The 24,054-nt window shown below is 39.5% G+C and overlaps 2 protein-coding genes, 2 long non-coding RNA genes and 1 pseudogene across 4 annotated transcripts in view; 2 read left to right on the forward strand and 3 right to left on the reverse strand.

Moving 5' to 3' along the window:
- LOC126616312 (uncharacterized) overlaps nt 1–8,286 on the reverse strand; it is a 38,314-nt gene extending 30,028 nt beyond the window's left edge. The window contains exon 1 of the long non-coding RNA XR_007621097.1: nt 8,215–8,286. This is a non-coding gene — a long non-coding RNA (uncharacterized LOC126616312). The remainder of the gene's footprint in view (nt 1–8,214) is intronic.
- On the reverse strand, nt 1,986–6,395 carry LOC126616268 (putative disease resistance RPP13-like protein 1). Its single transcript, XM_050284283.1, has 3 exons — nt 2,465–6,395; nt 2,285–2,372; nt 1,986–2,177 (listed from the first exon to the last, which is right to left on the reverse strand). Exon 1 carries the CDS (start codon nt 6,252–6,254, stop codon nt 2,520–2,522), a length of 3,735 nt encoding a protein of 1,244 aa, XP_050140240.1. The 5' UTR covers nt 6,255–6,395; the 3' UTR covers nt 1,986–2,177; nt 2,285–2,372; nt 2,465–2,519.
- An 85-nt stretch (nt 8,287–8,371) lies between the features above and the next one.
- On the forward strand, nt 8,372–9,409 carry LOC126616294 (uncharacterized). Its single transcript, XM_050284334.1, has one exon. The coding sequence runs from the start codon at nt 8,535–8,537 to the stop codon at nt 9,174–9,176; it is 642 nt and encodes a 213-aa protein (XP_050140291.1). The 5' UTR covers nt 8,372–8,534; the 3' UTR covers nt 9,177–9,409.
- Nucleotides 9,410–12,591: 3,182 nt separating this feature from the next.
- On the forward strand, nt 12,592–13,852 carry LOC126616314 (uncharacterized). Its single transcript, XR_007621099.1, has 2 exons — nt 12,592–12,725; nt 12,929–13,852. It is a non-coding gene; the product is annotated as an uncharacterized LOC126616314 (long non-coding RNA).
- On the reverse strand, nt 13,038–22,114 carry LOC126616269 (putative disease resistance RPP13-like protein 1; annotated as a pseudogene).
- Between the last annotated feature and the right edge of the window lie 1,940 nt (nt 22,115–24,054).

Here is a 24,054-nt window from a genome sequence, read left to right on the forward strand (position 1 = left end):
AAGAAGGACATGGAAAGAAATTGTTAGGAGCATTTTCAGTCTTAACTCTTCAAGCTACATTTGCAAATTAAACCCAATTCTATTAGCAGGTAATAGAAACAAAACAATTGTCAATTTTTTTTAAGATTCATATTATACATGGCAAAAATATGCTCCAATTAACCCATATCATGAGATTTGTAGCATTACTCTATTACACAATGACAAAAATTTGTAGTCCTAGTCTAAGCAAACACAAATCTGGTGAACAGTACTGTTTTTCTTATCCTGCTTCTTAGTCCGAGACTGCACCAAACGCTTCACTAAGTTAGTCCAGCTTAGTCCAGTCTAAGCCAGTCCAGCTTAGTCCCGGCAGCTAGTCCAGTCCGAGACAGTCCGGCGCAACAAACGCACCCTTAATGGAACCAAGCGGAAGTCCAAGGAACATATCAACGGCTCGAAGAAACAAGACATGAATCAAGTTACTCAAGTTACAAAGGCTCAACGAAATGAAACAAAGCACAAGTATTAAATGTAGAACGGCTCAACGAAACGAGAAATGAAATAATGAACCGAGGGGTGAGACATGTATCGAAGCAACAAACCCCATGACGATGGGTTAACGGTCCACTACTAGCCCTCACTTTTCATCACATCAATCCAAATATACAAAACAAACCATATTTCCAATATGCACGTCAAATCACAATTAATAAACATAGATCGATGCTAAAAATAAAAATAACACTTCAATAGAAAGCACATTTAATAAACAAGTATAACTCAATATGGTGCCACCAATACATATATCGAGACACACGTCAACCGAGAACGACACGTCATTGTGATAAGCTAACTAAGTTCCATCAAGCCTCAACAACAAACTAAAGATAAACGACACTCTAGAGTATAGCACGTTGACTAGAACGTCAACCGTCGATAAGGTAAGTCCATTAAGATCAACAATCTAAGGTTATTCAATCCGGAAGATCCGCACATCGGATTTCCAATCCGTAAGTTCTCAAAGGTCCAACAATTGATAACTAGGGTGCTCACAAAATTGTACGACGATCCAACGATCGAATTGTCGTCAATACAAACAAGTGGTGGTCCAATTTGATCACCACAACAAACAATTGAATTTCAGGAAACCGAGCTAGACGTAGGTTCATAGGGTCACTAGAAGGTATTTGGAACTTAGACAACACTCGTGGACGGTTCCACGCACCTCTACACGCGGTGGTAGCCAAGGTGGAGGGTTTTGAAAATCTGAATTTTCAACATTAACTAAATAAGCTCAAATTTACGTGGTAGCTAAAGCTCAACAAGGGAAACACTTTTCAAAACTCTAAAATGAATATGAAAGTACGAACCAAGCATACCAACTTGAAGATTATGAAGAGTAGATGAAGTTTCATACCTCACTCGAAGGAAATGGTTGCCGGAATCACCGGAAAAATGACAAAATCGCCGGAAACCCACGGAACTTTGCTGTCTAGAACTAGAAAAATGGATTAAAAAAAATGGGAAATCTAACACTACAGAGATGTAGGGTTCGTCAAGAGTTTTTCATGGACACCAAGATCACCCAAAACGAAGATCGGATGAAGGTGATACAAGCGAGTCAAGTTTGTGGGTTAACGAATCAAATTCTCCCCCAAAATGAGTTAGCAGCAGCCCCCCCCTTTTTTTTTTTTTTTTTTAAGAAACCTTCCCCCTTTTTAATTTGATTGGTCATCTGTTCAACCTTTACTTCTGATTGGCCACAAAAGCACATACCTCTTTGGGTTTTTTCCCTCAAAGTGAGAGTTTAAATAATTTCTAAAATTTATATTTTAGTAACACAACTTCAAACGTTCGTAACTATACCGTTATAATCCGGACTCGCAAACGGATTTCGCCTATGCATTCGTGGTTTCGAGATCTATTCGAAAATATAAATTGTAACCTCTAAAGGTCTACGAATTTTAAATAATTACTGATCAAAATTCAAACTTCGTAATTAGTTTAATTAAAATCTAAAGTTAATATAAATTTCCAAAAATAATATAAATTCTCCTTGATACCAATACATAGTTTGCAATAGTGAAATCCAAGAACAGAATTTCACACATTTCCACCCAAAAGATTTCAAACTTGACAGTCCAGAAAATCAGAGCACCTTTTGATAATCCTATCTTTACAGGTTTGCTTGCTCGCTGCATCAATGAAACCGATATATCTGTTAGTCCCATTACACCTACCAGAAGATTACAGTTATGTCGCAAATGAGAGAAGTGAGAGAAAAGCATCATCCAGGATTTACCTCTTGTCATGCAGGAGAATCATACATATCCACCCCAAGTAGTTCCACATTATCAGACTACAAATAATTCACTCCCCTCGCCGCTCTCCTGTAATTTCATCGGAATTAGACTCTGAAACTCTAATTTAAGCTGGAATATTGCTGAGGACAATCAATTTAATAATAAATAAATAAAAGTACCTGGCTTTTGTCTTGAGAGTTGAGAGTTGAGAGTTGGAGAGAGTGAAATGAAAGCTCATATGATGGTGATTTCATCATCTATGTTTATGCAAGGAATGCGAGCTATGTTTCTCCAATCTTTTCCCTTCTTGTTCCGATACTTCTTCTTCAGAGAAGGACAACCCTCGATGCTCAGATAAGAAAGAGATGCCGGCAAACCCTCTTTTGGCAGGAATTCGAGACTCTCGCAGCCTGAAATTTCTAGCTTTTGAAGAGAAGTAAGGTGCTCAAGTCCCTTTCCGTCCAAAGATTTCAGATTCCATACACCACAGATTTCGAGATGGTGAAGAGTGGCAGGGAGCAGCTGTTCATTGAGCAACGTCTCCACCAGATCCTTGCTTACTCCGACGATCCCAAATGATTGTAGGTTGGGAGGCAAACCCCCTTGTGCAAATGACACCACATTTGGAAGATTGGCTATCCCCAAATCTTGAAGGGCGGTGAGGGTGTGCATGCGGTCCGGCAACAACTTCAAATTGTCACAGTATAAGACTTGAAAGGAAGTGAGGTTGGGAGTGGGCAATCCCCCGTCGGGAAAAGAGACAAGATTTCGACATCCATTAATATCCAGGGAGTTGAGATGGCTGAGATTTTCATCTGCTCCTCCTGCAACTGAAAGAGATTCCAGATTCTCACAATTACCGATACAAAGAGATGAAAGGTTGGGGAAAATGCCCAAAGGGAACGACCTCAGAGAATCACAGCTGTCGGATAGACTCAAAGACTGAAGGGAAGTCAATGTGGCCATCATCTCACCTGATACGAATTCTAATTTCTTGCAATTTTCTATACCGAGTGACGTCAGCGTGGTGGGCAGACCATTTGTAGGGAACGACAAGAGTGAGGAACATCCCCATAATGTCAAACTTTGAAGACGATTGCTGTTGTGCATCAGTTGCGGCAACCATTTGCTTCCACCAACACTACCAATACGCAGCATCTGAAGCGATGGCAGCGTCTCCGTCGACTCTAGTAATAATGCGAGACCCGGGCATCCCTTTATTGTCAGATCTTTAAGAGATTCTCGTAAGGATTCCGCGTTCAGGGTATTACCGGCCCTGTTTTCATGTAGAACCTCACATCCCAAGACCTGAAGTATTTTCAAGGAAGGAAGACGAATGGGCATGTTTCCTCTCAGCTTCGGACATGAGAATAACCTCAGCTCCTCAAGACGAGGAAAGTCTGGACTTTCACCTCCACTTGGACTTGGCTGCCATTCCTCCCACTCTGGCATCTCCCAAAACTCTAACTTCTCTAAACATTGAAATGGTTGATTTCCGCCGTACAACTCAACACCAACACTCTTAACAACTTTCATCCTTTCTACGTAGAGCTCTTTCAGAGCAGGTAGCTGACCAACTGGTGGCAATGAACTGCAATTACCACAGTCACTGAGACGCATCACTTGTAAGTTGGAGAAGGACGAGTCTCCCACCCAATTCGGGAAACTGATTCCGCCATAACACCTGATGGTTAGCTTCACCAAATTTACCGAAGGTTGAAGTCTTTCGAGCACATATCTCTCTTTTACGGAATCATTGGAAACCACACGACCCCATGACAACTCTACCTCGTTGAGATCTTTCTTATCCTCCAGCAAGGCATCAATAGCACCGACTACATTTTGCAGATTCAAGATAGAAATTTTTCTTCCAAGGTGCGACAACTCCCTCAATTCTGCAATGCTTGACCCAGAAGATTTCCCCAACACAAAAGCTGTCAGTGTTCTCAAACTTTTTAGTCTACCCATATGCACAGGCATCTCTTTTATGTTAGTTCCACCAATATCAAGATGACGCAAATGAATCAATTTCCTCATGTCTGCAGGCAATTCAAAAAGAGAAGAACAACCGAACAACAACAGAGTTTGTAAATTGTAGAGGGTACACACTGTATCTGGTAACCTTTTAATTGTCGTATAAGAGAGATCAATGTAGCGCAAGTGTATGTGGTTACCAATGGAATCAGGTAAGTGAGTGATGTTTTTGTATCTTGACAATGAAAATGCTCGTAAATATTTTTGTGCTGGTAGTAAATCATCTAGAACCTTGTTGCTTACATATTCATGATCCCAACGGTAATATGGTGCTAAAGACGCTGGAAAGAAGGTACGCAAACACTTGACTCCTTCTAGTGGCTCAAATTTTGGAGATGTATCAAATTTTCCTCGCATATACGACAAGTGGCGAACTCTTTTAGGAACTTCATGTGAATTTTTCTGATCCAACCTTAAACAAAACTCTCCAGACACAAACATAGCCAAGTCATTGATAAGATCATGCATTGTGAAACTTGGTTGATCCAATCTTGGTCTTTGAAATAGTGACCGCGATAACAGTTCGTCAAAGTATCTTTCACCAACCTCCTCCATAGCTTTCTCGTTCTTTGCATTAGGAATTAAGCCTTCTGCCATCCATAGTGGAATTACATTCTCTTTTTCAAATTCATAGTCTTTTGGAAAAATTGAGCAATAAGCAAAGCATCGTTTCAAGTAAGTTGGAAGATAGTGGTAGCTCAATCTTAGAGAAGGAAGAACACTATCAGCATGCGGTAGATCCCAAAGATTGCTATTCAATATGTGATTCCATTCCTTGTAGTCTAGGTTGCAACTTAAGAGACCCCCTAGCGTTTTTGCAGCTAGAGGCAAACCGTTGCACTTACGTGCAATTTGCTTACCAATTTCAACCAAGTTTGGATGTTTATAGGGGTTTTCATTTCTAAATGCATGTTTTGCTAGTAACAACCAACAATCTTCATCTGACAATTTTTCTAAGTTGTGAATAGGAATAGTATTGTGCACAATGGATGCAACACGTCTACTCCTTGTTGTTACAATGACCTTGCTTCCCTTTGCCCCATACGTGAAAAGAATTCGTAGACGCTCCCACTCATTATAATTTTCATTCCAAAGGTCATCCAAGACAAGTAAAACTCTCTTTCCCCTCAGCTGTTCCCTTAGTTGAACTTCAAGGGAATTCATCTCCAAATTGTCACAAGGCTTTTTAGTGATTTCCTCAATAAGGGTCTTAATAACCCTCAAACCCTCATACTGTTCGGAAACACAAACCCAAGCATGAGTATCAAAGTGGTCTTTAACTTGTTCATCATTGTAAAGGAGTTGAGCAAGAGTTGTCTTACCAACCCCGCCCATTCCGACTATAGGGACTACAGAAAAATTACTGCTACTTTCATTGTCAGATAGCAGCAGTAGAGATTTTAACTTTTCTATATCGCCATCCCTTCCATAGGTACAAAATTCGTCCTCAACAACAGAAGTTGTGGGAGTTCTTTGTGAAACATTGCCCCCAACACCTCCTCTAAGACCGAGGTTGTCTTTTTGTTTTGCAAGGTGTTCCAACTTGTTGAACAAATCTTCTATTCTACGATTCAAGGATTTATAATGAAAAGGATTAAGGGAGGTAGAAAGGATGTCCCGCACCTGGATTTTCTTAGTCTGATCTTTGGCCTTGCGACGCAAATCTTCAGTATCAAGCTCATCCACCAAGTCCTCGGCATCGAACACAGCATGTTTGAGCTCGTCTAGCCACATCCCGACGGCAGGGTTGACGATCTGCTTCTCCTCTGCATCGTTGAGCACTGCATGGAGGGTCATCAACGTCACCTTCAGTCTGTCCATGAGTGAATAGTCGAGTCTTCTTGCCCGGAAGAAGTCCATGAACTGTCCGGAGGCAATCTTGTCGCACAACACCTTGATCGAACCGGATAGCAAAGCCTCTCCAACCAAAGCCATTTTCTCTTCTTGGCTAAAGGACTAATTTTGATCAAGTATTTGGAGTTGAAAAACTGAAAATTATTCTTGGCAAAGCCTTTTAAGATTACTTCATGACGAGAGAGACGACTTGATATTTTTCTTGGTTAATAATGCAGCGGACCACACACGGCAAACATAAAGTAGAAATTAGTAGAGGTTGGAAAACGTTACCGATCCAACATTAATTTATTAATTATATTCCTTCATAAAAAAATCGTTGTTGGTCATGAAAATTGGTGGAGTTGGAAAACATTACATCAAACATTAATTAATTTATTATTTTATTACATATATAGATGACATTATTTGATTTGAGTGCATCTTTACATGTGAGACAAAGTCAAAGAAAATGGCTCGGTGAAGATGAACACAATTCAAGAATTCTATCTAATCTTATCAGAACATCTCATGATTCCCATATACTGGCCAATGATAGATCACAAATATTATACTTTACCTATATCATCGATTTCACAACAAATCCAATTTATTTTTTACATGTTTTCAAGAACTATTTTAAGAAGTGACCAGATGGGCCATAGTGATTTTCGATTGGACAAAGCTCATGGGTTATGACAAAAGCCCAGTTTCTACGCTAACAGTTTGAAAGTTGGAAGTATGCAGAGTTTGATGTGAAACCAAGGGCTTTGTTCTCCTGCACATGGAAAAGTAAAAGAAAATGGCTGAGACTTATCTCAAATTGTTAAGTCGTAAAAAAAAAATGAAAATTTCCATTGATGGAGCGGCGTAAAATAATTTTTTTTTTAAAAATGCTGTAATTGGATCTCAACATTTTCCCCTTGTCTTAATAAAAGAGTAGAAAAAATCATCGCGGGTAGTAGAGTGGTCAGGGACGAAGTCTAGGTTTATATTCCACACGACACGTCCAGAGTTCGATTCTTGATACTGGTAAATCACACAATAGTGGTTATAGGAGCTGAAATACCTCTGCAAGTCTTCTCAGCACCCAAAAATGTGAACGGCAGTGGCCACCAGCTGATTCCATTTTTAAAAATAAAAAAATAAAATAAAAGAATAGAAAACGTTGGGGTAAATTAGAGCAAGACTATGTGCTTTATGTATTCGATAATTGATTTTCTTTTTTTTTTTGAAAAAATAGAAGGCAATAGTTTCATTAAAACATACTAATGTGATTTATTTGATAATTGATAAATAAATAAATGAAATGTGCTTTGTTTGCCTCCCAATTGTTGTAACGGTCACATTTGGATCTTTGACCCATATGATATGATCAAATGGCCTCCACCATCCTCTTGTGATGATTGAAATCTCCAAAACCAAATCTTGGTACTACTCTATGTATTCTACTCCAATTCCAAAAGCTCTATCTTCATCTTACTGTTAAAAGAAAAATTAAGAAATTTTCGGACGTGACTTCAACGCTATGTAGCATTTAATGTTACGAGTGTATTAGTTATCATATTTAATTTTCACAACTATTACATTTTATATTTTCTATTCTGAATATTTATTTTTTATGACACTCAGTACTATATGCTTTTTGAAGAAAAATGGATTGTACTTTTTCTTGCTTTGCCAGTCTGCTTATGTATTCAACATTCATGGAACCATTCAAGTTTAGGATTTGGTTTGCATCAGCAATGCGCTTCATCATGAGGAATTTAATTATAGGAGAAATTTTTCAGTGTGCCAAAAACACTACTTGGTATATCAAGTGTAATAATGTAATTAGTTGGAATTATTTTCTTTTTCAAGTTTCTAACCCAATTATCTTGTTACACTTAGAATAATGAACTGTGTTCCTGACGTATTGATAAATCTCTCCACATATGAGGGGCCTAAAATCTATCAGTCTAGTTTCTGTGCCAACCATGTCCCTTTTCTTAAGTATACTTAATCTTTAATTTTCTTGGGTTAGCCAATTTTGAGTCAAGGTTAACATGTTTTTGCACAAAACTAATTAAGAAAACACTCTAGTTGCGTAGTTATATTGTCAAATTATCGAATTTGATACTATAAAATTATATAATCAAGTATACGTTACCGCTATTTATATTAAATTAACAGTGTAACACTATAACATACTATATTTCATGATGAACAAAAAATTTCCTTCAACGCTAAACTCATGTTTAATATTGAAATTGTTATTGAATAATGAAGCACGACTTGCAATAAACCTCACATACATTAACAATTGAAAATCGTTGAGACCCATTCTTCCATGTTATTATGTTGACAAAATGTTCCCAGACCAAAAATCTACCATAAAATTCCATGATATTGATGCCCCCAATACGCTGTCGTTTAAGGTCCCTCCCAAAAGTCCCTCATAACCGTTGCAAACCCACTCTCAGCATAAATATTCCTTTCAAACCGGCCCACGCGCCCATTTTCCAACCGTTTAAACCCCACTCCCTCCCTCTCTCTAAACCTCCAAGAACTCTATCTCTCTCTCTCTCTCTCTCTCTCTCTCTACATGTTTTCAATCATAATCTGCAAGTCCTTTGCTTTTGCAAAGAAAATCCAAAACCCATTAGTTTCCATCCATCTGAATTCGAAATCTCCGCCTCCATGGCTCCAAGAAAGCTTCTTGATTTCTGGGTCGTCGTCTTCTTCCTCATAGCCCTCTTCCTCCGCCGTGGCTCCGCCGAGAACGTCAACAACTACTTCCCCTCTTTTAACTTCCGAAACCTTACCGGCCTCACCCGCGAGGTCACAGTCCCCTCTTCCAGCCCTGGCGCCGTCATATACAACAACCCAATTCGGTTCTTTGACCCGGAATCCAAGCTACTCGAATTTGAAGCCCGAAAAGCCGGTTTTGAGCGTAGATACCGATCTCTCCGAGCAGCTGAAGGAGGTTATGTTCGTGGGTTTTTTGGCCTAGACGGAAGGGAGCACGGAGAAGCATCTGGTTGAGAATTGGAGCTTTCATACATGCGGGTTCGTTGCGAAAAGGCCAAAGCTACAGCCCCACAATGTGTCTGATACTTATGTGATGGTAAGTCCGAGAATTCCATGTTAGGACCAACCAATTAATAGGTGTATGATATATAATAATTTGCAGAGTTTATTTTCAAATGAAAAATTAAACAACAAATACAATATATCAAGATATAATCACTTAATGAAATTGCTTATAGAATCACAAATCACTGACTTGTTATTTGAGGATAGAGGCTTGCAAAAGCAATCTCCTAAGATAAAAATTCGCCCCTACACCAGTGCAGTAGTGTTGTGCTTTGGCCTGTTATCTCACCAACTTATAAACCCACAGTTGAACAATTTAAAATACAAGAAATAAAGACACCAAGATAATTACGAGGTTCGGCAAAAACCTGCTTACGTCCCCGGAGAGATATTGCTCTTCACTATGAGAATAACTAGTACAAAATATACATGAGTTAAATTGACATAACCCAAACCCCAATCTCTTGTACACTCACATAATTTTTCCAAGAGCCTCACTCTCCCCAAGAGTTTCTCACTCTAACTCTATTTTCTTTTCCCTCTGTGTTTTCCGGATGCTCTCTCTCTCCATTTCTCCACCGGCTCTTTGCAATTAAATGGACAGAAAAGTGAGTCAACTTCTCATTTTTTTCATAGACACAATGATGATCCATCATGCTCCCTTTTCTCAAAACCCAAAACCACTTTCGGCATGCAAATGGGAAATGAATAAAAAATGCCAAAACAAAGGAATCCCATGAAACATCATCATTGTCTTCCACTATTAGCCAAAATGAGATATGGACATATTTGGCCACTATTCCGAAAGCATAACACACAAAGTCACTTAATTGTTAACAGCTCAAAATATGAGCCAATCACAACAATCTCCACCTTGGCGAATATACTGTGCAAAAAATCCTTGCACCCATCACCAAAGTCCATTGGCCTTACGTACCAGCATACACACTCTGAATAAACCTCGTTGGTCCTGTTCCGATTCAGTCACTGCCAATGCATGTGCAGCTGCTGCAAGCTAAAAATCACAATTTTAGTTTCAGACAGGATCTCGACACATCCTCGTCTCCTCCAACAATTTTTTTTTCCCCCTTCTTTATTGTCTGCAACTTGGAAACTTGTCAGTGCACCCATTTCCAGTAACACCCGTCGAGCCAGACAAATATTCCTCACACTTCTCCTCCTTCATGACCATCTCATCACCTGTGAATCCCATAGCTCCACCTGCTGCAAAACCCCTGCAACACTTGAGACTATACATCACCAGGAGAAGTGTTGCTTCGAGTACCTAGAGGGCATACTCGAAGTCTTCCGCCATAAACTTGCTACAACCCGGCCTTGCACTCGTAGCACTGTGGACCCTTGCCTCCGGAACCGGATCTGAACCTGCTGTTTCTCTCATATTCTCTTTCCAATTTTCTTCCACGATTCCAACCTTTAATAACTTAAGCAGTCTTGTGCCCACCATCATCCATGGTCTCCTTTGTGTATCATTCCACACCAAAGAAGTTTGCACCTGCTCCAAACTTACTGTAACTTTCCATGCAGTAAAGTTTCACAAGGTTCTCGTACGAATCTGAAAGTGAGGTAAGAAGAAAGAGGCCTTTGTCTTCTTCCTCAACATCAACTTTCGCAGTTGATCCAAGCATCCTTGAACATAGCTTCCATTTCTTCAGGCTTTCATTACTCTCCTTTACCAAGAGTAAAATCGTCTCTCCCATTAAACTGCTCAACTGAAAATTCCATGGTGAACAACAAATCTGGACCTCCAACGAACCAAGCCTCCAACGATGCTCTGATACCAATTGTTGTGCTTTGGCCTGTTATCTCACCAACTTATAAACCCACAGTTGAACAATTTAAAATACAAGAAATAAAGACACCAAGATAATTACGAGGTTCGGCAAAAACCTGCCTACGTCCCCGGAGAGATATTGCTCTTCACTATGAGAATAACTAGTACAAAATATACATGAGTTAAATTGACATAACCCAAACCCCAATCTCTTGTACACTCACATAATTTTTCCAAGAGCCTCACTCTCCCCAAGAGTTTCTCACTCTCACTCTATTTTCTTTTCCCTCTGTGTTTTCCGGATGCTCTCTCTCTCCATTTCTCCACCGGCTCTTTGCAATTAAATGGACAGAAAAGTGAGTCAACTTCTCATTTTTTTCATAGACACAATGATGATCCATCATGCTCCCTTTTCTCAAAACCCAAAACCACTTTCGGCATGCAAATGGGAAATGAATAAAAAATGCCAAAACAAAGGAATCCCATGAAACATCATCATTGTCTTCCACTATTAGCCAAAATGAGATATGGACATATTTGGCCACTATTCCGAAAGCATAACACACAAAGTCACTTAATTGTTAACAGCTCAAAATATGAGCCAATCACAACAAGTAGATCAGTGGACGTCTATCTTGCAGGATACAACTATCTAATCCAAGTTCTTGCACACGAACTTGGATTCTTGGCGAATCGGTTGTGGTGTTTCTTTGTGAAATATGGAAAAAGGAAGCGATGGAATTGATTGATCCTTTTAGATATAACTGTTAAAAACTAAGTTTTTAGAATAAAAAACAAGGCTAATCTTTGACATTTAATATTTATACCCAAACCCTTCAAATCTAAAATCCTAGATCCAAGGCTTTAGTCCAATTTCCTTCAAACCATAAGTCTGAGAACACACTTATAAAGAGGACTTAAAGTAGGGAAATGGGCGATGGGGACTGGGAGTCCCACATAATCACAAGTTCCAACATTCCAGTGTCCGGTTCGGGAGATAAGCACCACAGGCGGCTCGGCTTAGGACTTGGTATTGCCGGGCCTGCGTTTTTTTTGCGTGGCGCTGTTGGTTTTCGGGTATGTTTCCGTGACGAAATGGATGGAGGTGAGAAGACAGAAGAGCTTCAAAGCAGAGGTTGTGGCAAGTCCGAGAGAGTTTAGTTACAAGGAGCTAAAATATGCCAAGGAGGGTTTCATTCCAGTAGGATTCTAGAGCATGGAGCTTTCCGGTCTGTTTACAAGGCGTTTTTCGTGTCTATGGGCACCGTTTCTGCGGTGAAAAGATCCAAGAATTCCATTAAAGGTAAAACTGAATTCCTTTCTGAGTTGTCGATTATTGCTTGCTTGCGCCACAAGAATATAGTTCACCTTCAAGGCTGGTGTGTTGACAAGGGTGAATTGCTTCTTGTTTACGATTTCATGCCTAATGGAAGCCTCGAAAAGGCACTGTACCAAGAACCCGGACAAAGTACCTTGTTAGATTGGTCTCGGAGACTGAAAGTTGCGGTTGGATTGGCGTCTGTTTTGACGTATCTGCATCAGGAATGTGAGCAGCAGGTAATCCACAGGGCATAAAGACTGTCAATGTATTGCTGGACGGGAAAACGCAAGGTTCAGTGATTTCGGGTTGGCAAAGCTCATGGATCACGATAAAAGCCATTGTCTTAGTAGCTATTGCTTCGGCCTTTTGGCTGGTCCAATTTTAGGTACTGCTGGACTAAGTTCCAATATGCTCATTGCAGTCCTCTTGCCCCGAAAGCATCAATTAAACAACAGCGGAATGTGCTAAACTCTATTCAGTTATATTGTTAAAGGAGCAATTTCCCTTCTGCAAAATGTAAAATGCCCTCAGTTACCTCCCATCAAAACCAAAATACTTGTAATAACTGGTTTTCGTTTCTCCTTGCAGATTTCCAAAGTCTATTTGTGAACAGTTTCTTGAGCAGGCGACACCCTTTCAACTCGAAATGTAGCTGAAACGAGTACAACTTTTTTCGATGTATAGGATTCTGTCGTAATTGTTATCTCAGATAATTTGCAGATTGATTGTAGTTAGGAACAGTAACAAGTTCCATTGGCAGATAGGCAATTACCTGAGCTACTCAGCAAATATAGCACATTTTCTACGTGGGTTACAAAAGTAGCTCACCACAAATATATACAAATTTAACTACAAAGGGGTGGTCCAATGGTTGGGAACGAGTTTCAGACTCGTATTCTACACAACACGTCCTGAGTTCGATTTCTGGCGTTGGTGAACCACATGATGGTGGCCAGGGGAGGCTGAAATGCTTTTGAGTCTTTCCAACCCTCAAAATGGTGGACTACCGTGGCGAAGCCACTTGCATTCTAGAAAGTGGTGCCAAAAAGCCATGCTCTCTTCAACCATTGTGTTTGTAGAGAAACATATGAGTATATACACCTACCTCAAGATGACAGAGGCATTGAAAGATGAGTAAGCATTCCGCCATATGGAACCACAGCAGTACATATGAGAGAAAAAAAAAACATCATCAAGGAGTTACTTGCATCCCATGCAGGGGTAATCATATATGCGAGAGATTGCCGCCGCACCAATCAACTACTGGTAATATGCAAGCTAAAACCGGTTGTTATTATATTTGATGATACTGTCCTGAAATTCAAAGAAACATGTAAATGTTAGGGGAGAAATTAAAAATAAGAGAGAGAAGAAAGGGTAGCACAGTTAATCGGTACAGTTCAATAGTTTTCTCTCTGGGCCGATGAAGTCCCACATACATTCAATCTTTATATAGATGTTGACAAGAGCTGAGGTCTGCAGGTCCCTGTTCAAAGTCCATTTCTGTCCAAAGACTTCAAACTGACAGTCCAGAAAACCAGAGCACCATTTGATAATCCTATCTTTACAGGTTTACTCTGTTTGCTCGCTGCATCAATGAAACCGATATACCTGCTAGTACCATCAAATTGTCCTGACTTAGGATATAGTTGAATTGAACTGTCAAAGAAAAAGACTGATATATAAAATGCAATGTAGATAAAGCAAACTGAAGATAGAAAAAGTGAGAGAGAGTAAATTACAATTTACAGCTGATCTGCAATGTTCCACCGGTGAAATCCTCCTTAATATATATGCAATCTAGTAACGCAACGTATGTACTGGCACTCAAGCAAGTACAGCCATGAGGCACTCTTCAACTGTTGTGTTAGTAGCGAGAAACATATCTCCAGTGGACCTACCTGAAGATTACAGTTACAGTGAAAGATGAGAAAGTTATGCCTCAAATGAGACAAGCATGAGAAAACCCTCACATGCAGGAGAATCATATATATCAGACTACAAAGAAGTCACTCCCCTCGCATTCTCCTGTAATTTCATCGGAATTAGACTCTCAAACTTGAATTTAAGTAGGAATATTGTTGCTAAGGACAATCAATTTAATAATAAATAAAAAAATTACCTGGCTTTTGTCTTGAGAGTTGAGAGTTGAGATTTGGAGAGAGTGAAATGAAGGCTCATATGATGATGACTTCTCCATCGATCTTTATGCAAGGAATGCGAGCTATGTTTCTCCAATCTTTTCCCTTCTTGGTCTCATACCTCTTCTTAAGAGAAATAAAATTCTCAATGCTCAGATAAGAGATGCCGGAAAACCCTCTTTTGGCAGGAATTCGAGACTCTTACACCCTACATTTCTGGCTGTTGAAGAGAAGTGAGGTGCTCAAGTCCCTTTCTGTCCAAAGATTTCAGATTCCATACATAAGAGATCCAGAGAGTGTGAAGAGTGGCAGGGAGCAGGTGTTCATTGAGCAAAATCTCCAGCAGATCCTTGTTTCCTTCGCTCCGAAATTAATTGGCTCCTGTAGGAAGATTTCGTATTAACCACCCAACATCAAATGTACTTAAAAGTAGTCATTACAGAACAAAGCACACTATGGTTCATGAGCAAACTGAAAAGTAATCATTACAACTTATGACTATTACTAAGATTAAAGTTTTTTAGGGTGTCAAAGATTCACCTCATCAAAATCTTGTCGGAGATTTCAACCCAGTTGAAGAAAAAAGAGTACCAAACACCAACAAATTACAAGTTATGACTATCTAGCTTGTATTAATTAAAACATCCAAAATAATGTCCAGGTGAGTCTTCAAACTATAGCAACTCTTAATATCATGCAAGTCGATGTGCAACATTTTTGGGCCTCTCATCTCACATAATATTGGACCAAACGCAGAATAATCCTTCTCCTTTTGCAACAGTCCTGCCAAAGATAGAGTGGAATTACTCTCCACTTCCACAGCAGCAGCCCCCGAATCAGCCGCCATCGGCAGCCAACGATGCAGTGTTCTGGCCTAAAACGTACGTGGTAGAGAAAAATGAACCCCCGCATGCACTTGGCTGTACAGGCAGCAACAAAGTGTGTAGCTGCATGCGAATCAGAAAAACAAATACCATATATTAAGAGAAACAATGAATGGACCCCTTAGCGACTGGGAAATCCAGCTATGGGCGATAACATACATGAAGCACTACCATGGTTGAGTTGCTACTTACCAAGAAAGCTTCCAAATTTGAGAGCCCGCAGGGCCAACTTTCACCATCAAACTTGGGTTAAGGCGTATTATCGTCCATTTCTCCACGGCATCTTCCTCTTGAGCGGTTAACGAATCAAACGATTGCCTGCATATATAGTGAGCAATTCTGCAATGTTCAAACCTCCGAGTCGAGATGCAACTTTGAATATTCTCTTGATTGCTCATGAAATCCACAATGGTGAATGCTATAACCTCTCAGTTCCTTTGGATCACTTCCAGGAGATAAGATGTTCATTGGTGGCAACAATAGGAACAATTTCATTTAACGTATGTGATATATATATATATCTCTTTAAGGATAGTATGTGGATGCAGAGTTTTGATGAAAATGTAGGAAAAGAACGCAGAGCTTTACCTTCATATGCTTTGTACCATTTCATTATAAATCGAACTGTGAAAGCAAGTTTTCTCTCAATCCATTTCAATAGGATGCCAACTCAACTGCTTTCCTTTTTCATACCTCAGCTTAACAAGATACTCCTAAATTCAAAGATGAAGAAATTATTATTGATACATTTATCTTAGAAAACAAGCGAATGGAACTTAAAACAAAAGAGAGTGGTGGAACGCTCAATTACCGCTCATCCGCAGTGCTCAACGTAAGAATTACCATTCTTGTGAAATCCGTTGCACACCAGCCAACCACTTATTCAAGTAATATCATTTACTGGAATAGCAACAAACACAAGCATGACGACACTGCTACAAGGAACAAGAGCGCTGTTCAACCACTGTCTGTATAAAAGCATATCTGCACCCAGAGTTGCCATCTGCATCAATAAAGCCGACAAATATGTTAGTCCCATCGTGTTGTCCTTACTGATTGCATAGTTGAATTACATTGATACATAAAGTAAGAACAAATTACACTCAAGTGTTCAACTACTTACACTTAAATCCGTAGGCGCAGCAGCCAGCCACCAAGTCTAGTCACACGGGCATTCTAGCAAGCGGTGCCAATAAGCCAAGCTCTCTCCAACCATTGTGTTTGTAGAGAAACATATGTGTATGCACCTACCACAAGATGACAGAGGCATTGAAAGATGAGTAAGCATTCCACCGTATGGAAACCACAGAAGTATATATACACAAGTACCTGAGTGGTTGAAGTAAGCTAACATCGTTTCCCCCCGTGATAATCCTATCTTTACAGTTCAATAGTTTTCTCTCTGGACCGACGAAGTCCCACATACATTCAATCTTTATATAGCTATTCAAGAGAGCTAAGGTCTAGAGGTCCCTGTCCTGGAAGGAATTGCGTGAGTGGGAGGCGTTGAAAGTCCATTTCCACCCAAAATATTTCAAACTTGACAGTCCAGAAAATCAGAGCCCCATTTGATAATCCTATCTTTACAGGTTCGCTTGCTTGCTGTGTCAATGAAACCGATATATCAGAAGATTAGAGTCATGTCACAAACGAGATAAGTATGAGAAAAGCATCATCCAGGGTTTTACCTCTTGTCATGCAGGAGAATCATATATATCGACCTCTCCTGTAATTTCACTCCCCTCGCATTTGGCTGCACAGTCCTGCCAACAACAACTTCAATGCAGAATAATGCTTCTTCCTTTGCTACAGTCCTGCCAAAGATAGAGTGGAATTATATCCACTTCCATAGCAGCAGCCTCCAAATCAACCGCCATCGGCAGCCAACGACGTAGTGTCATGGCCTAAAATGTACGTGGTAGAGAAAAATGAACCCCCGTGTGCGCACTTGGCTGCACAGGCAGCAACAAAGTGTGTGGCTGCATATGAATCAGAAAAACAATGAATGGACCCCTTAGTGACTGGGAAATCCTGCTATGTGCTATCATGTACATGAAGCACTATGGTTGAGTTGCTACTTACCAAGAAGGTTTCTAAATTTGAGAGCCCGCTGCTCCAACTTTCACCATCAAACTTGGGTTAAGGCTTATCATCATCTATTTCTCCACGGCATCTTCCTCTAGAGCAGTTAACGAATCAAATGATTACCTGCGTATATAGTGAGCAAATCTGCAATGTTCAAATAATTTTTTTCTTCGTTTGTTAACTTGCTACATCACACACACTAATATATGGAAAACAAACCTCCAAGTCCAGATGCAACTTTGAATATTCTCTTGATTGCTCATGAAATCCACAATGGTGAGAAGAATGCTAATATATAGAAAACAAGCCGACAAATACGTTAGTCCCATCGTGTTGTCCTGACTGATTGCATGGTTGAATTACATTGATCCATAAAGGAAGAACAAATTACACTCAAGTGTTCAACTACTTACACTGAAATCTGTAGGCGCTGCATCAATTAAACCGATATATCTGTTAGTCCCATCACATCTACCAGAAGATTACAGTTATGGTGCAAACGGGAGAAGTATGAGAAATCATCCAGGGATTTACCTCTTGTCATGCAGGAGAATCATATATAACGACCCCAAGTAGTTCCACAGTATCAGAAAAAATTCACTCCCCTCGCCACTCTCCTGTAATTTCATCGGAATTAGACTCTGAAACTCTAATTTAAGCTGGAATATTGCTGAGGACAATCAATTTAATAATAAATAAATAAATAAAGTACCTGGCTTTTGTCTTGAGAGTTGAGAGTTGAGAGTTGGAGAAGGTGAAATGAAAGCTCATATGATGATCTCATCATCTATGTCTATGCAAGGAATGCGAGCTATGTTTCTCCAATCTTTTCCCTTCTTGTTCCCATACCTCTTCTTCAGAGAAGGACAACCCTCGATGCTCAGATAAGAAAGAGATGCCGGCAAACCCTCTTTTGGCAGGAATTTGAGACTCTCGCACCCTGAAATTTTTAGCTGTTGAAGAGAAGCGAGATGCTCAAATCCCTTTCCGTCCAAAGATTTCAGATTCGATGCATCATAGATTAGGAGAGTGTGAAGAGTGGCAGGGAGCAGCTGTTCATTGAGCAACGTCTCCACCAGATCCCAGTTACGGATAAATAATGTTTGTAGGTTGGGAGGCAAACCCCCTTGTGCAAATGACACCACATTTGGAAGATTGGATATCTCCAAACCTTGAAGGGCGGTGAGGGTGTGCATTCGGTCCGGCAACAACTTCAAATTCTCGCATCCACGTACTGAAAAGTAAGTCAGGTTGGGAGTGGGCAATCCCCCGTCGGGAAAAGAGACAAGATTTGGACAGTACCTGATATCCAGGATGTTGAGATTTTCATCTGCTCCTCCTTCAACAGATACAGATAGGGATTCCAGATTACAACTCCATATTTCAAGATATGCAAGTTTGGGGAAAATGCCCAAAGGGAACGACCTCAGAGAATCACAGCTCCTTATTAGATACAAAGACTGAAGGGAAGTCAATTTGGCCATCATCTCACGTGATAGGAATTCTAATTTCTTGCAATTTTGTATACGGAGTGACGTCAGCGTGGTGGGCAGACCATTTGTAGGGAACGACAAGAGTGAGGAACATCCATATAACGTCAAACTTCGAAGACGATTGCTGTTGTGCGGCAACCATTTGCTTCCACCAACACTACCAATACGGAGCATCTGAAGCGACGGCAGCGTCTCCGTCGACTCTAGTAACAATGAGAGACCCGGGCATCCCATTATTGTCAGTTTTTCAAGAGATCCTCGTAAGGACTCCGTGTTCAGGGTATTACTGGCCCTGTTTTCATGTAGAACCTCACACTCAGACACATCAAGTGTTTTCAAGGAAGGAAGATGAGCAGGCAAGTCTCCTACCAGCTTCGGACAATCGTATAAAATCAGCTCTTGAAGACGAGGGAAGTCTGGACTTTCACCTCCACTTGGACTAGGCAGCCATTCCTCCCACTCTGGCATCTCCCGAAACTCTAGCTTCTCTAAACATTGAAATGGTTGATTTCCCCCGTACAACTCACCACCAACACTCTTTAACAACTTTCATCCTTTCTACGTAGAGCTCTTTCAGAGCAGGTAGCTGACCAACTGTTGGCAATGAACTGCAATTACCAGAGTCACTGAGACGCATCACTTGTAAGTTGGAAAAGGACAAGTCTCCTACCCAATTTGGGAAACTGATTCCGCCATAACACCTGATGGTTAGTTTCACCAAATTTACCGAAGGTTGAAGTCTTTCGAGCACACATATCTCTTTCACGGAATCATTGGAAACTACGTCACCCCATGACAACTCTACCTCGTTAACATCTTTCTTATCCTTCAGCAAGTCATCAATATCACCAACTACATTTTGCAGATTCAAGATCGAAATTTTTCCTCCAAGGTGCGACAACTCTCTCAGTTCTGCAATGCTTGACCCAGTAGATTTCCCCAACACAAAAGCTGTCAGTGTTCTCAAACTTTTTAGCCTACCCATATGCACAGGCATCTCTTTTATGTTAGTTCCACCAATATCAAGATGACGCAAATGAATCAATTTCCTCATGTCTGCAGGCAATTCAACAAGAGAAGAACAACCTAACAATAATAGAGTTTGTAAATTGTAGAGAGTACACACTGTATCTGGTAACCTTTCAATTGCCGTATAAGAGAGATTAAGGTAGCGCAAGTGTATGTGGTTACCAATGGAATCAGGTAAGTGAGTGATGTTTTTGTATCTTGATAATGAAAATGCCCGTAAACATTTTTGTGCTAGCAATAAATCATCTAGCACCTTATTGCTTACATATCCAATATTCCAACCATAATATGGTGGTAAAGACACTGGAAAGAAGGTACGCAAACACTTAACTCCTTTTAATGGCTCAAATATTGGAGATGTATCAAATTCTCCTCTCATATATGACAAGTGGCGAACTTTTTTAGAAACTTCATGCGAATTTTTTTGATCCAACCTTAAACAAAACTCTCCAGACACAAACATAGCCAAGTCATTGATAAGATCATGCATTGTGAAACTTGGTTGATCCAATCTTGGTCTTTGAAATAGTGAACGCGATAACAGTTCATTAAAGTACCTTTCACCAACCTCCTCCATTGCTTTCTTGCTCTCTGATTGTGAAATTAAACCTTCTGCCATCCATAGTAGAATAACATTTTCTTTTTCAAATTCATAGTCCTTTGGAAAAATTGAGCAATAAGCAAAGCATCGTTTCAAGTGAGCCGGAAGATAATGGTAACTCAATCTTAGAGAAGGAAGAAGACTATTAGGGTGTGGCAGATCCCAAAGATTGCTATCCAATATGTGATTCCATTCCTTGTAGTCTAGGTTGCAACTTAAGAGACCCCCTAGTGTTTTTGCAGCTAGAGGTAAACCATTGCACTTACGTGCAATTTCCTTACCAATTTCAACCAAGTCTAGATGTGCACCGGGGTTTTCATTTCTAAATGCATGTTTTTCCAGTAACGACCAACAGTCTTCATCCGACAATTCTTTTAAATCGTGAATAGGAATAGTATTGTGCACGATGGCTGCAACATGTCTGCTCCTTGTTGTTACAATGATTTTGCTTCCCTTTGCCCCATACGTGAAAAGAATTCGTAAACGCTCCCAGTCATCATAGTTTTCATTCCAAAGGTCATCCAAGACAAGTAAAAATCTCTTTCCACTCAGTTGTTCCCTTAATTGAACTTCAAGGGAATTCATCTCCAAATTGTCACAAGGCTTTTTAGTGATTTCCTCCATAAGGGCCTTAATAACCCTCAAAGCCTCATACTGTTCGGAAACACAAACCCAAGCATGAGTGTCAAAGTGCTTTTTAACTCGTTCATCGTTGAAAAGGAGTTGAGCAAGAGTTGTCTTACCAACCCCGCCCATACCGACTATAGGGACTACAGAAAAATTACTGCTACTTTCATTGTCAGATAGCAACAGTAGATCTTTTAACTTGTCTTTATCTCCATCCCTACCATAGGTATAAAACCCGTCCTCAACAACAGAAGTTGTGGGAGTTCTTTGTGAAACATTGCCTCCAACAACATCTTCTCTAAGACGGAGGATATCTTTTTTATTTGCAAGGTCTTCCAACTTGTTGAATAAAACTTCTATCCTACCATTCATGCCTTTATAATTAAAAGGTTTACGAGAGGTAGAAAGGAAGTTCCACACCTGGGTTTTCTTAGTCTGATCTTTCGCCTTGCAACGCGAAGCTTCAGTATCGATCTCATCCACCAAGTCCTCGGCCTCGAACACAGCATGTTTGAGCTCGTCAAGCCACATCCCGACGTCACGGTCGACAATCTGCTTCTCCTCTGCATCGTTGAGCACTGCATTGAGGGTCATCAACTTCACCTTCAGTCTGCCCACGAGTGAATGGTCGAGTCTTCTTGCCCGGAGGAAGTCTATGAACTCTCCAGAAATCTTGTCGCACAGCACCTTGATCGAACCCGAGAGCAAAGCCTCTCCAACCAAAGCCATTTTCTCTTCTGGCAAAAGGACTAACTTTGATCAAGTATTCGAAGTTGGAAAACTGAGAATTCTGCTTGGCAAAGCCTGTTAAGATTACTTCACGACAGGTGAGACGACTTGATATTTTTCTTGGTCAATAATGCAGTGGACCGCACACGGCAAACATAAAGTAGTAATTTGTGGAGGTTGGAAAACGTTACCATCCAACATTAATTTATTAATTATTTTCTTCCATAAAAAAATCGTTGTTGGTCATGAAAATTGGTGGAGGTTGGAAAACATTACATCAAACATTAATTTTTGTATTACTTTCTTACCCATGTGGATGACATTATTTGATTTGAGTGCATCTTCACATGTGGGACAAAGTCAAAGAAAGTGACTGATAAAAAGGATCACAATTCAAGATTCTATCTAATCTTCCTAATCAGAACATCTCACAATTCTCTTATAATGGCCAATGATAGCTCACAAATACAAACATAAGCAGGAGAACAATAAAGAGCGATAACTACTCTAAATTTTTTGAATTCTCGTATTATTTTCATTGCTTTGTAATTTCAGTTTGATAATAAGAGAGACTACTGCATTTGCTCTGTAAACGTATACACATTTTTCGAACTCTGTAAATATTGTGTTTTATTTCTTTTATATAATATTTTACATGTATCATCGATTTCATAACAGGACAAGGATTGTCTGCGCTCCTATTTTCGATGCCCTCTTGTTTGTGTAGTCACAGTTAAGTCACGTTAACATTTTATATTACTATTCATTTTTGTCTTATTATATTTATAAAAAAATCAATATAAAATGTTGATATGACTTAACCTTGATCACACAAAACAGAAAGACATAGGAAAACACCGAAAATGGGAGAGCAGACAATCCTTGTCATTCATAACAAATCCAATTTATTTTTTACATTTTCTAAGAACTATTTTATGAAGTGACCAGATGGGCCTTAGTGGTTTTGGATTGGACAAAGCTCATGGATTATGACGAGCCCAGTTTCAACTTTGGAAGTTGGAAGTACACAGTTTGATGTGAAACCGAGGGCTTTGCTCTCCTACACATGGAAAAGTAAAAGAAAATGACTGAGACTTATCTAATTCTCATTTAATTAAATCTCAATTGTTAAGTCTTAAAAAAATATGTGCAAAGGAAAATTTCCATTGAAACCAACAGCCCAAACAAGTATGATTGAGAGACGTAAAATTAAAAGAAAAAAAAATTGCTATAATTGGATCTCAACATTTTTCCCTTGTCTTAATAAAAGAGTAGAAAAAACCAACATGGGTAGTAGAGTGGTCAGGGACGAAGTCTAGGTTTATATTCCACACACTCGTTCAGGATTCGATTCTTGATGTTGGTGAATCACACAATGGTGGTCAGATGGCTGAAATGTCTCTATAAGTCTTTTGGGCACGCCAAAATAGTGAGCAGCCATGGTCACCAACTGATTCCCTTTTAAAAAAAAATTAAAAAAAAAAATAAAAGAATAGAAAACGTTGGGGTAAATTAGAGCAAGACTATGTGCTTTACATATTCGATAATTGATAAAAAAAAAATTTGAAAAAAAAGGCAATAATTTCATTAAACCAGACAAACTACTGTGATTTGATAATTGATAAATAAAAAAATGAAATGTGCTTTGTCTACCTTCCAATTGTTGTAACGGTTACATTTGGATCTTTGACCCATATGATGTGATCACATGGCCTCCACCATCCTCTTGTGATGATTGAAATCTCCAAAACCAAATCTTGGTACTACTCTATGTATTCTACTCCATTTCCAAAAGCTCTATCTTCATCTTCCTATAAAAAAAAATAAGAAACTTTCAAGCATGACTTCAACGTTATGTAACACTTAATGTTATGAGTGTATTAGTTGTTAGATTTAATTTTCACAATTATTACATTTTATATTTTCTATTCTGATTATTTATTTTCTGTAACACTCAGTACTATATGCTTTTTGAAGAAAAATTGAAAAGTTTGTACTTCTTTCTTCCTCTGCCAGTCTGCCTATGTATTCAACATTCATGGAACTATTCAAGTTTAGGATTTGGTTTGCATCATCAGCAATGCACTTTACATCATGAGGAATTTAATTATGGGAGAAATTTTTC

This window comes from Malus sylvestris, chromosome 3 (assembly GCF_916048215.2).
Source record: "Malus sylvestris chromosome 3, drMalSylv7.2, whole genome shotgun sequence".
In the NCBI taxonomy this organism is placed as follows: Eukaryota; Viridiplantae; Streptophyta; class Magnoliopsida; order Rosales; family Rosaceae; genus Malus; species Malus sylvestris.

Bases quoted from the DNA above. Each gene is read 5' to 3' on its own strand.
- LOC126616294 (XM_050284334.1), top strand. From the start codon at position 8,535: ATGATATTGATGCCCCCAATACGCTGTCGTTTAAGGTCCCTCCCAAAA.
- LOC126616268 (XM_050284283.1), bottom strand. From the start codon at position 6,254: ATGGCTTTGGTTGGAGAGGCTTTGCTATCCGGTTCGATCAAGGTGTTG.